The 13,571-nt window shown below is 41.9% G+C and overlaps 1 protein-coding gene across 1 annotated transcript; it reads left to right on the top strand.

The window, feature by feature from the left end:
• The first annotated feature begins 758 nt into the window (after positions 1–758).
• On the top strand, positions 759–12,604 carry LOC118207841 (olfactomedin-like protein 3A). Its single transcript, XM_035381949.1, has 4 exons — positions 759–1,108; positions 5,249–5,534; positions 7,002–7,354; positions 11,603–12,604. Exons 1-4 carry the CDS (start codon positions 1,007–1,009, stop codon positions 12,032–12,034), a joined length of 1,173 nt encoding a protein of 390 aa, XP_035237840.1. The 5' UTR covers positions 759–1,006; the 3' UTR covers positions 12,035–12,604.
• Positions 12,605–13,571: the final 967 nt, after the last annotated feature.

The following is a 13,571-nucleotide window of genomic DNA, read 5'->3' as shown; positions in this document are numbered from 1 at the left end:
CAAAAACACGTTAAAGTATGACTGACAGAGCACCAACCACACTGATAAGCTTTGCTTGCACCCCAAGAGTTTAACATTCAGGTCTCATTGGTTTCTATGCAACAGTCCTGAGGCCCTGACCCATGCTGAGACAAACATTTACATGTGTAGGGGGCCGTGGATGTGGGAGGAACCATTTTTCTACAAGCTACTTTTTCCTCTGGGGACTGGCGACACTGGTGCACATGTTTTGCCATTGCCTAATGAGGGGTGCCATTACAGAGCTGAGCGATTTGTAGTCCCTGGGGGGAGTGGGTTGGAAGTCCCCCCAGGAGCTTGCACGGCAGACAGCGGTGACCTCCCTGTGGCTGCTGGAGGGCTTTGTTGGAGGGGCATTAAGATCGACATCAGACTCTGTTATGACCCATTTTAATAAATTCCCATTGGGGGAGAGATTCCAGAGTTGCCTACTTCGCAGGTCTCAGTGGTGATTGCAGACCTTCAGGAGACTGGGGGCCTCCTGCCCTTTGCCACCCCACAGCCTGGGCAGTTTACGCTGACAGATAGCAATAGTCAGTATGGGGTCCATGTGAAGGTACCAAACACTTTTGGTACCTTCACATGGAAGGTTTCCCACTTTCTCTTCTCTCTTGCTCTCCTCATTCTCTCCTCCCTCATTCTCTCTCTCTCCCTCTCTTTCTCTCTTCTAAGGAGGGAGGAGAGAAAGAGGAGAGCAAGAGAGAAGAAAAAGTGGGAAAGGCGAGAGAGAGAGCAGCAGACCAGACTCCACCCTCCCTCGGTTTTTGTAAAAATATTCCTGCCAAGCGGGTGGTTTGAGGAGAGTTGGAAACTTCAGAGGCGGAATCTGCCTGCCTCCTTCAGTCACACAGACACACACACACCCATGCATGCACACACACACACACACACACACACAGACTCGCAGCTGCAGCTGGGGCACAAGCACAAAACGTACTAGCGACGCAACAGTCCGGACTAACTTTCCTGTCCCATACCCTTCCTCGCCATGGGAACTTTCCTCGTTCTCATTGCTGCTGCTTTCTGCTTCGTTAGCGGTCAGCACCAGGGCCTGATCGACTACCTGGAGCAGAGACTGGTGGCCATTGAGGTAAGTACTGCCCTGCTCTCTTCCCCTTGCAAGCTCTGCTGTCTCAACGTTCTTGGCTGACTGAATATTCTTGAAGGTACACATGTTAAAGGTTTGGTCCATTATAAACATATAAACCAGAGCTCCATTAGAAATTATAGAAAAAGGCACAAATGACCTAATGCAAAAGCATTATAACACACTTTAGGACACACACCTAAACATATAACCATACACTCCCATCCTTTAATAAAACACCACGTTTTCTGTATGCTACAGAATGTAGTCTTTTGTTGCATGCCCAGGGATGACATTATGAAAGGGATTTTTCAAAGGGATTATAAAAAGTATTTTTACATTCATCTAGCACATATCAGCACACAGTACATGTGAGTACTTTCCATGCCTATGGAGACACTAATACCCCACAGTCTACTTCATGTGCAATAAAAAAATAATATTCCACCATCAGGAAAATGTTGGCAATGTTCTAGCTCCACGGCAAATTGGTGCATCAGACACATGAGAGCCACCTAGGACACTTGTGCTGCAGTATATGGAATGTCCTCATTAGACACAATCAATTTCATTGTGAGTGGTATGAACTCTGACAAAGCTGGCCACAACAAGCCACTGCAATAACAATGATAAGCCATTAGCTAGTCCCCAATATAAACATACTGAGGATTATTAACTAATGCTAACAGTTGTCGAGTATGACCAATGCGAATATAACAATATCAAAAATATGGCAAAGGTGGAATGGAAAAAAAGCATATAATTAAAATATTTCAAAGAGTAATACATATTGAGGAGGACATATTTGCCATGTTTTGATAGTAGAATGACATGATAGAATTTCACTTTATTTTGCAATTTAGTGAGCAGTACTTTTCAACTTTGTTTCAGTATACTTTCAACCTGTTGCTGGCTTTATTTTGCTATGATGGAATATGAGTTTTTGGCGGTGAAAGAACATTTTTATGCACTCTCTGATAGTAGCTATTGTCCAGTTCGTCATGCTTGGTCGATATAAGCCTGGAATTGAATAATTATCAAAAGATGTTGAACTTTCAAAACATTATGGCCACCATAAACAGTTGTACACATGGCCATTTTTACAAAAACAGACAGTAACATGTGCAATGATTGCCTCTGAGGCAGCATGCTCATTTTATTTAAGAGGGAATTGCATGAAAATCCCTCTAACTCTTCCATTGCCTGACCAATCAAGATGAATCTTTGCATGCTATGTATTTATGTCAGTTCTCCATTGGATGTATAATAATAAAGTGAAATCTGAAACAATATGACTACCATCAGCTAATCAGCTTTCAGTGGGCATATGACAGGCTTAGAAACAACTGATTATCATTAAACTTGTCTGTACGTTGACCTCTAAGGTAGGGGTACCATGTCAAATTTTGGAACTGTTGGACTATCCCTTTAAGGATGTTGTCAGGGGGGATGAAGCGAGTCAACTTTTTCCCTGCCTATGTGAAGTCTACAAGCTCCAATATTGGGGTAAATGTAGTTTTAGGGTACCATGGAAGAGGGAATGATTTTTACTGCAACTAGAGGAACTGATAGGAATACCCGTTAGTCAGTGTGTCAGTGTGCATATTCTGATTGCTTTCTTTGAGGGTGGAGGTGCCCTGAAGGGGCCTTTGTGATAAGTAATTTGGATCATGGTAGTGTCCAGGAAGGCACTGTTTTGTTTTGGCATTTTTATAGCCTGTGCTTCAGCAGCAGCAGCCGTCCAGTTAATGAGATTTGACTGTTTCCCATCAATCTCACTACCTACCAAGTCTCCTGCAATATACAGTAGCGAATGCAAGCATCTGCCATAATGCTCCTCTGACCAGTCTCACTGTCCATGTATCTCTCTCTCTCTTTCCCTATATGTCCTGTCTGTCCCTCCACATTTTTCTTCTTTTTCATCTCTCTCAATTCTCCTCTATATCTCATGTTATCTCTTTCTCTCTTTCCCTTTCCATGCATTACCTGTGTCCTATTTCACTTTACATTTTATCTCCTTCCACCTTTCTCTATTTCCTGATTACATATGTTTCTCTGTGCCCTTTGTTCTCACTCTTTCTGACAGTTTCACTATTTCGCTCTCTCTATTTTATTTTTTCTCACCACCTCCCTCTCCCTCTAGAAACAACCTGCTTCTCGCTCTGCTGACTTCGCAGTAATATTCCCATAAACAAGTCAATTCATGAGTGGACTTTCAATGAGCTTTACTTTCCATGGCAGCTGGGGATTCACACAAAAACAGAGAAAATAAATCCTACACTTTCAGAGAATATGTATGAAAGGGGGCCTAAAAAGGTACAAATGCTTGTCACTGGGAAGGAAGCCTATAGGTACATATTGTTCCCCTAGCCAGCGATACATAATTCATTTGTACTCTTTTTGCTTGTAAATGGTACTTCTTAACACTTTTCTTTTTATTTCAGTTTCAGTACTTCTTTGTTTTGAAAAAAAAAAAAGTTTTGGCACAAAACAACCTCTAAATCAAAAGAGTGTGGAAAATCTAAACACTGGTGTACTGGTCTAAACATCTGTCATGAAATGGAACACTGTTAATTCAATTATCCAGCTGTAACAGCGAAAGTTATCTGGTTCAAATACAGTCTATGTCGCTACATGGTTTTTGTCACTTTTTGTACTGTGATCTCTACCAGCAAAATGAATTGGAAAAAATACATTGAGAGGGCAGTCTTCTCTCCTTTTTATTTGAAAATAAAGGTAAATTTTCAAAAGGCTAAACAGGTGAGCCAATCTAAATCAATTTACTGCCAATTTCAATCTCATGTGAGAGCAGGTAGCTCCATCAGGAACGGCGGAGAGCCCTGCAAAGCAGGATACTATAGTCAGATCGAGGCAGCCGCTGTCCACAGAGCACTCACCCGATGGCTTGATAGGCATGTGTTCCACATGCCATTGTCTTCTCAGTCACCAGGCCTGAACCCGGTGGAGCATTTATGGGAGATTCTGGAATGATAATGAGTCAGAATTATTAACCTCCATCAACAAGATTGGTTGATTTTATACCACAGCTTATCCAATCTGTTCTAGTGGGCCATAATAGCCCAATGCCTTAAGTGATTTAATGTTTAGACCTTTTGGGCCACAACTTATATGTATTTATGTGTTTGTGTGCATGTGTGTGTGTATGTGTGCGTACGTGCGAGCATGCGTGTGTGCGCGCACGTATGTGTGTTTTAGGGGGCTACACACACACATACACACAAACACACACTTTTCTGTTTTCTTTTAGCCAAGTTTTTTGAATGTCATGACGCAACAAATATTTTAAAGACTAGAATTTCAAACACAACGTAATATTAAAGCATAATATTCACAGAAATTCTGTAGCTGTGATAACTGACAACTGAAACTGTTCTGTGAGCAGGATGTCAGGCAGAATAAACTGATGAGCAGCAGGACATGACACAGAACCTGCCGTGTTGTTTTTAAAGCTTGTTATCTGATCAAGTTGTGATTTCAGTGAATTATGCAACTGAATGAGTGTTGAGGAGCCAGGGAGTTGGCTAGAGGTTATCCTGAGAGAGCAGCCGGTATGTCTGCGGTACATTATGTATGCTGTCTGCTCCACAACTGGGAAACGTGGCAGATGGGAAATCAATGCATTGCTCATTCTGAGCTGCATATTACATTACATATGCAGCCAGTGTATGGAAATTTAGGGAATATGTTGCTCTACATGAAAAATAGACAAGATTTCTGTGCAGTGATTTAGCGAGTTACACTCCAGCAGGCCTACAGCATATACTGTATCAGCTACAGATCATCTTGGTCACTCAGGTCCTCATTCTTCATCAGCATTAGTATGTTTTTTTGGACTTTTTTCAGCTTTATTAGACATAACAGAGAGACAAGGAAGAACAGGGGAAGAGAGAGGGAGAGACAAATGCAACAAATGTCACGTCAACGTCATGGCTTGCAATGAGCGTGTGAATAATGTTTTCCAGGCTATGCCACGAGACACCCCAGCATCAGTATGTTTTTAACAACACTGTCTCGTGTTTTTGACACACCAGTTGCATACTCACATTGTAACTGTACGGCCGGGTAGCGTGCTATTGAAGGAGGCTCAAGCTCGCTGTGGATTGCGTTTGCTTCGCCTTTCAGGGCCGCATCTCGGTGTGGCACGAGCAGTCCAACCGCTACGCCACGGAGCTGCTGGAGTTCAAGCAGCAGATGAGCGCGCTGACGGAGAGCTTGGAGAAGGGCCACGCCGCCCTGCTCGCCGACGCGCACGACGTGGGCAGCCGCGTGGACCGGCTGGAGCGCGAGCTGGACTACGTGGAGACGCAGAACCCGGCTCCGCCCTGCGCGGACACGGACAAGAACCTGATGGAGCCGGGGATCGCAACCGTGAAGGAAAAAAACAAGGCTGAGTACGACAAGCTTTCACGTGAGTTTCTGAGCAGAGCATCTGTACGCTCTCAGGAAAAAAAAAGTGTTCTTTGGCATGTCTCCATAGGGGAACGCTTTTTAGTTCTTCCTGGAACCCTGTTTGGTAGGTGTGAAATGTGCGAGAGCTCCCAAACTGAACCGTTTTGCCCAACAAAGAACTCGATCTAGATGGGGTTTCTCTATGGAGACACAGAGGAGTCTTTTGTATCCATTTCCGCTGAGAGTGCACTCTAGTCACTTATAATGCATGGGCAGTCTTGCGGTTGCTTTACCTGTCAAGATACTGGTGACTGGGAGATTTATAACTAATTTGCAGTGTACTCATGTTTTTGCAGAACCCCTGATCCTGGTTTGCTAATCATGAAGATCAGGGGTTCTGCTAAAACGCTTTCAACAAAGCTCCCGAGAGGGTACGTGAGAGGATATGCACAGTCCAGATGGGGAGTACTGCTAGACACCAGTCAGCAGATTGAAAAATTGCTACATGGGATGAACTCCAAAAATAACGATTCGGTACAACTCCCACCATTCTTAGAAACATTGAATAAGTAGGCTGGCATCTGTTGTTTCAAGATATTTTCAAGCACAAGGAAAATTGAACAGAAGTTCTGAGATTATTTTGCTGGTGTCTTGTTCATTTTTCTCATTTCAGGATTCTTTCATTAGTCAGCAGTACCCTTTATTTATTTAATTGTCGTGTCGTTCAACATTTTGTCTTCAACTTGTTTCAATGGCGTTAAATGAATAAATGCCTGATGATGACAGACTGGCTCAAGCCCTGGTTTGGCAGGTTTAATTTAACACTCAGTATCAATTCATTTGAATTTCGCTCTTTCATCTGGCTTAATTCTGCTATCTTCTATTTCATTATGAGAAGCAGCTCTGCATTGTCGGTTTTCCCACTGGAGTTCATTTGCTTCTCATGAGCACTGAAACTGCCTGCCTCAGGCTACGCTGTGCATTTGAGCATACCAAAATGCAACATCAAAAAGGGATTTCTCAGGTGAACAAGCCTGTCATTGGAAAGAAATTAAACTTTCATTAAAGTTTCATTTAGATAAAAGTTTAAATAAAAAAAGAAAAATCAGCTGAGGCATGAGAAACCAGCCTCAGACCTTCCCCGCTGCTTTTGTCTTGTCGAAACAAGAAAAGAGATAAATCTTGATCACTCATCAAAACAATTAATAAACTGACACCTTGGGAATTTTAGGGTTCTATTTGACATTTCAGTTTTACAAATGAGCTTGTGAGTGCCTTGTATATTTTCTGATATATACATTGCTTTAATTAATTAAAATGACAATTTAGAAACACGTTGAAATGAGTAAAGGGATGTAGAGAAAGACAAGATAAAAGGCATTTTGAAAGCTACAATAGCCTTGAGATACGAAAAGCATATCATTCTAAGCTCTTGAAATGTGGCTCATGGTCGGCTGATGGTACTGACGTGCGATTGGCTCTGTAGATTGCAGAGACATGATCTCCAGCATCAAAGCCATGAAGATCGTGAAGAAGGCGGGCGGCCCGAAGGGGGCGTGGTTCAAAGACACGGCGAGCGAGGCGGGGAAGGTCTACGTCTTCAACGGCACCGGCGAGGGCGTGCTGTACGAGTTCGGCTCCGCCCGGGACCTGGCGGCCTCCGCGGGGCTGTCCCGCGGCCGGCCGGTCGACCTCCCGTTCCCCTGGAGCGGGACGGGCCACGCCGTCTACAGAGGCCACGCCTACTACGTGACGGAAGGGCCGGAGTTCCAGCTGATCAAGTACGACCTGCAGAATGGGTCCGTGGCCGACAGCGCAGTGTTCCCCGCCGAGGACCAGGTGAGGGCTGTCCCGCCGGGGGAGACCCCACACACTTTGAGCTGATGAGACCCCACACACTTTGAGCTGATGAGACCCCACACACTTTGAGCTGATGAGACCCCACACACTTTGAGCTGATGAGACCCCACACACTTTGAGCTGATGAGACCCCACACACTTTGAGCTGATGAGACCCCACACACTTTGAGCTGATGAGACCCCACACACTTTAGCTGATGGAGGTAGCCTCACTACAGGGGGTCCTCACTACGTCGCAGTTAAGTTCCAGAAAACTAGGACGTTGTATGAAGTAATGTAAATAGAGCGGAATTTTCTCCCATAAGAATAAATGTAAATTAGTGGGGTTGAACTCTAATGTGTAGTTTTACATCCTCTTGGGGTGGATATAGAGCCATTTAAAGGTCCAGGAAACTGGATTCAAATTATGGTTATATTCCCCAGAAGTGACAATTGATTGTCTTCTGAATATTTCTTAGGTTTTTAAAATAGGTTTTTAACCCAATTATAACTATTAAATTGTAATAGACACTAGATTATTGTGACCTGTTCAGCAGATAAGAACAGGGTGGGTGTGTAACCCACGCTCATTAACATTCATATCCATAAGACACATCATATGTAAACCATTCCTCATCACTAACTAGGTTAGAGCCGGTCAGAGCAGTAACCTTAAACTACCAAACAAAACAAAATAAAGCAACATAAAATTGGCTTTACACCCGCAGACATGCTGTTTCACTGCATGTATTTTTATTGTAGTCTTCATCACAAACACTCATTTTAATTACATTCTGTACCCTAGTCTAGGTTGTAGACCCTGAGCAAGACATTGAACAACAATATGTAATTATTCTTAAGCACTTTTTCTCAATGTAGCCTATTTTTTACAATCTTACCATGACACATTAAAGAACAATAATTACTGTATTCTTAAGCACTTTCTTTCTGAACATCTTCGGTTGGTTGCAGTTGTGATAAAACAATGTAAACAATGACTGATTTGAAATTTTTTTTTAAAAAAGGTCCTAAATAACTTCACAAAGTATTCATGCCTCCTGTACCACCGTAACAGTAAATCAAAGCACAGGTTGACTAGGTGTGCTTCACAATGTGGAAAAAAGGTAAATATGGATTGTACTCGTTGCTTTGGATAAAAGCGTCTGCCAAATGAATGAATGTAATGTAATGTAATGCTAACACAGACACACAGTAATATTAATACTGTAAAATTTACAATAATTTGCTGGCAACCATACGATTATTTTAAATTATATTTTTTACTTAGACATAATTATATCCATCCATTATCTAACCCGCTTATTCCTGGTCAGGATCACAGGGAGGCTAGAGCTTATCCCAGCATGCAGAGGCAGGGAATACACCCTGGACAGTTCACCAATCAATTGCAGAGCACACAGGCCATTCACTCACAGCTACAGGCAATTTAAAGCCCCCAATTAGCCTAACCTGCATGTCCTTGGACCGTGGAAACTGGAGTACCTGGAGAAAACCCATGTGAACACGGGGAGAACATGCAGTCTTCAACCTGGGACCTTCCTACTGTGAGGCCACAGTTCTATCCACTGCACCATCATGCTGCCCCTATTTAATTAGGCATAATGGTCTGTAAAGGGGACTTCTTGGTAGGGTTTGAGCTGCCCCCGTCACGCCTCCATCCTTTCACTGACAACTCTTCTGACTTTGAAAATGAAAATGCAAAGGAGGGTTTGCATTATTATTTGAATTATGTCAGGGTAGATGTGCAACAGCATGGAAGTGAAATTGCAAATGGCTGAACTACAGTGGATTTTCACTTACGTCAACCTTGTACCGTGAGAAGTTGGTTGGCCTTCAAAAGTGTAATGTAAGACAACCAATTGAATTACCATTTCCTTTTTGTCATTAGTCATGTGGTTACAAGAAGAAAATGTCCCATCTGCATTTTAATAATGATAGGGTTGTGTCATGTATAGGATTAAAAAATTTAAAGTCAAATGGACTTTGCATTTAAATTTTCTAACTGTCAGATAAGTACTTACGCAAATGAATGTAGGCTACAATTCAAAACAGGGAGTGAAAGTTGGCTATTATCAATCGGTGTGATGGAAAAAACTATAAAAAACAAGATCAATGTTGAAAATAACCTACTTTTTAGGACAACTCTGTTAGCATAGCCTTTTGTGGCTAGAAAACTAGGCCTCGCATTGTATTAAAATTTACAGCAAAAATATATTTACTGTAAATTTCACCTGCCACAAAATTTTCACAAAACTTTGCTCTACAGCTACATACTATATACAGGTTGTACAGAAAGGGTTAGCTCATTATACAGTAATATTGCTGTTAAAACTACAAAAAACATTTACAGTGCACACACACACACAGTAAAAATTAATTAGAAGAAAACAAAGCAACAAGCTTACTCTGATTCATTGATTAACATTTACACACATTACATTTTGTTTTAAGGATTAGCTTGATGTACTTTAGGAGTGTACGCCAGTTTTGAGTGGAGATTTTTTGTCTTAGCAACACTAAGCCCATTTTGCGGAAAGTCACTTTATGACACTACCTCCTTTGTACAAGGTGTCTCCTTTTTTAAGGAAGTATGCTAGTTTTACATTTGCTTGGAAAGTTACCTTGCCAGATTGTATAACGTCATGAGTTTGTTCATGCTGTCACTCTCAAACATGAGCCACAAATAGACTGGCTGGCTAGCTTGCTTTCATTTTAGGCCTTAAGCCCCGTATTCTACTCAAATGCTCATGAAAATATTAATATATTAACAATGTTCCGTCCCTGTGCATGTCCAGACTGTGACTTCCAGACACCATTCCGCATTGACTTTCAAGTTAACATTTCCGTCTTGTCATTTCCTACACCATCCTTAATGCCATTCATCCTGAATGACTTATGACAACCCGCTACAGTTATTTTATCCAGAGCCTTTCAATCTTGTATTTGCGGGATCCTGTCTCTCACTGTCAAAAATAGAAACCGCCTCTGAGCCATCATGAACAGCTGCCCCGAGACAACCATCAGAGGCTTGTCTTTATTTCATTAAGAGCAGACAACGAGGAAGGCCTTTAACATCCTGGGTGCTATAAAATTGTGGCTGACAACACCCATGCCCACGACGCCCAGCTGAAGTCCTCCCCCTCGAACACAGCCTATACCATCTCAAATGCTACGCTGACAGTAGCAGCCATGTTTGTGTTTCGGGAGATCCATCTTGTCAATAGGGTTATAAAACATTTGTAATCAACATTTTTTTATCGCGTTTCAAAAACATGAAAAGCAAATAACAAAGAACAAACATCAACACTACAATGCAAAAAAGTATGCACTTTTGTACGTCTCTTTGGATAGAAGTGTCTGCCAAATTAATGTGAAGTTGTGTAATGTACAATCTATACATCTTTAGGTCATGGAATATCTACTGTACTGTATGTTACAGTCAGGTGTTTTCTGTATAAAATCTAGAATAACAAAGCATAGACAAAAGTTAAGATGAGAGATATTTATTTATAGCTATGGAGATATTGCCCATGCCTGCAGTGTTGACGGTTATCTTTATTCAGTCTAGCTGTCATATGTGCTAAATGAACAATATATTGAAAGGTAAGCATGCAATATTTCTTCACTGCAGTATCTAGATTTACCCTGAACTGTAAAATTGTTCTCTTTCCTGCTGTAAAGCCAGCAAGAACAAGACCACAAAACATGACGCTGGACGGAGGTGTTGATTCTTAAATTTCCTATGAATTTTGAAATTATCATTTTCACATTCTGTATTTTTCCAGCAATCATATGTTGCACTCGTATTTGGGATGTTTTTTAGCATGTCCGTGTGTCTTGTGAATCTTGTGAAATCTTGTGAATCATGTGAAATCTTGTGAATCTTGTGAATCTTGTGAAATCCTGTGAATCTCGTGAAATCCTGTGAATCTTGTGGAATCTTGTGAAATCTTGTGAATCTTGTCAGTGTTTGCCCGCCAGCTGTTCGTGTGTGATTCACTGCAGCCAGTCATTCTCCACCTTGGCGGTCTGCAGGTTCTGCCGATTTTAGTTATCTTTTTAAAATTAGCAACTAATTTAGACAATTTAACTTTGCAACCAACCGTGTTAATTGATCAATTTGCAACTGAGAAACAATGAAAAACTGAGTTCTGAGCACCACTGGCCTAAATGGATCAATTTAAATAGTCATGCTGTACTGTGTTTGCATTGGATTGCATTGTACAGGTGCCTGTGTACGGACTCTCTCCGGAGACCTATATCGACCTGTCGGCGGACGAGGGGGGACTGTGGGCGCTCTTCGCGACGCGGGACACAGAGAACGTCATCTCTCTGGCCAAGATGGACCCGGGCTCGCTTGAGGTGGAGCAGATGTGGGACACGCCCTGCCCGCGAGAGAACGCGGAGGCGGGCTTCGTGGTCTGCGGCACGGCGTACGTGGTCTACAACACCAGGCTGGCCAGCCGCTCGCGCGTGCAGTGCGTCTTCGACATCGACGGCCTGGTGAGCAGCGACGAGGCCCCGCTGGTCTACTTCCCCAAACGGTACAGCACCCACTCCAGCCTCAAGTACAACCCCCTGGAGAAGCTGATCTATGCCTGGGACGACGGCTACCAGATTCTCTACAAGATGGTCATGAAGAAGAAGCTGGAAGTGTGAATGCCCCCTGGTGGCCAGTGATATAACCAGATAATAAGTAGCACATAATGGGCTGTTTATTGGGGGTTGGGAGAATCTACCTTAACTGGCTACCCCTTTATTTTATGCATAATAGTTTTTATGTAAGTTTGGCCAGCTGTAGTAAAATTAACGTACTCATTCACATTTTCACAAGATGCATTTCTATTTCACAGCAAATATTATAAATCCAGAAAACATTCTAATACATACAGACAATGTCTTAATTACACCTTTCTGTAATCCTGGTGTTCAGAATAATGGTTAAAATTGCACTCCTTGTGTCATAATTTTGAGACTAGCGAGTAGGAACATAGTTATTTTGCAAATACCATTCCGAGCAGTGTGGCATGGATTCTTAATTTCATCAGTACCCGGTACTTTATGACCACAGTTCTTTATTTTCACTCCTCTCTGCTTGTTTCAGTATCCTTCAACAACTGTTTCAATCCAAATATAAATGTGACATGTTTTCTTTTTCACCCAAAGCTGTCCCTGTACCTGTCTTTGCCACACCACAGAATAAACATCACTTCCTGTTGTTTTTCCAAATGACTCAGGCTTAATGAAAGGAGAGGATCGAGCAAACTAATGAGCACTGCTGAAGTCTTGCTGAACTCGGGAAAGCGTCACATCATTAAGCAGAAATGGCAGGCATCACCAGGAGCCCTTTTTGAATATATTTTTACAGTCCATGCAACGGTTGTTAATTTGTTGGAAACCCTTTAAACCTTTTTAATCATCTCTCGCAAAAACACTTTGAACGTGTAATTAACAAGAACAGAAGCAATGCAATGAAACCTGTAGTGCCCTGAGGGTAACACGAAAAAAAAGTATGACTTTGTGGTTAAGGCTTTGAGTAATGACAGTGATTTAGGTGAAAACAAGCTGCAGTAATTTAATGCAGTACGCATCAGTGTATTGCAGGGGTACACCGCAAGGGCCGATCTGTTTTAAGGTTTTGTGCCAAGTTATGCTGTTATTTATTTAATTCAATCATATCTTGATCTGGCATTTGTCGAAGCAGCAGGTGCAGCTGCAGACTTTCAAGAGCATCCCTTAGATTTTACTGTACTCCAGTACATAGAGTGAACCAGCATAGTTTATTGAGCTGTGAGAAAACTAAAACGAAGGTAATTAGTTGGAACAAAAATCAGCACATGGACTTGAACTCCAGGACCCAAGTTGGGCACCCCTGGTGTTATGCATCATTTTAATTGGCACAGTGATGTATGGGAGTTTTTTTGTCATCTAATTGTCAGATGTAATTGCATGCCCAGTTACGTTGTTAGAATTGTTGCAGGCAAGTAGCATCTTGTTATTTAGATAGTGATTTAGCCTATGTTGATTTAGCATGAATGTATAGACAGTGGATTTGATACCAGAAGATTGTTGACTCAAATATTATCACTGTAAAATAAGTCGATCTTAACAAGTGTTTGAGTAGAAAATATTAGCTTGTTTTAATTTAAAAGTTCTTGCTTGAACCCTGTTGAAAATCTTGAAATGTGTCAAACTG

Source organism: Anguilla anguilla, chromosome 11 (genome assembly GCF_013347855.1).
Source record: "Anguilla anguilla isolate fAngAng1 chromosome 11, fAngAng1.pri, whole genome shotgun sequence".
NCBI classification, from domain to species: domain Eukaryota; kingdom Metazoa; phylum Chordata; class Actinopteri; order Anguilliformes; family Anguillidae; genus Anguilla; species Anguilla anguilla.
The sequence above is the reverse complement of the archived record's forward strand: the minus strand, read 5'-3'. Positions and strand labels throughout refer to the sequence as shown.

Coding starts and splice junctions, on each gene's coding strand:
- LOC118207841 (XM_035381949.1), top strand. CDS start 1,007: ATGGGAACTTTCCTCGTTCTCATTGCTGCTGCTTTCTGCTTCGTTAGC. Junction 1,109..5,248: donor AGAGACTGGTGGCCATTGAG/GTAAGTACTGCC, acceptor TTCGCCTTTCAG/GGCCGCATCTCGGTGTGGCA. Junction 5,535..7,001: donor TGAGTACGACAAGCTTTCAC/GTGAGTTTCTGA, acceptor TTGGCTCTGTAG/ATTGCAGAGACATGATCTCC.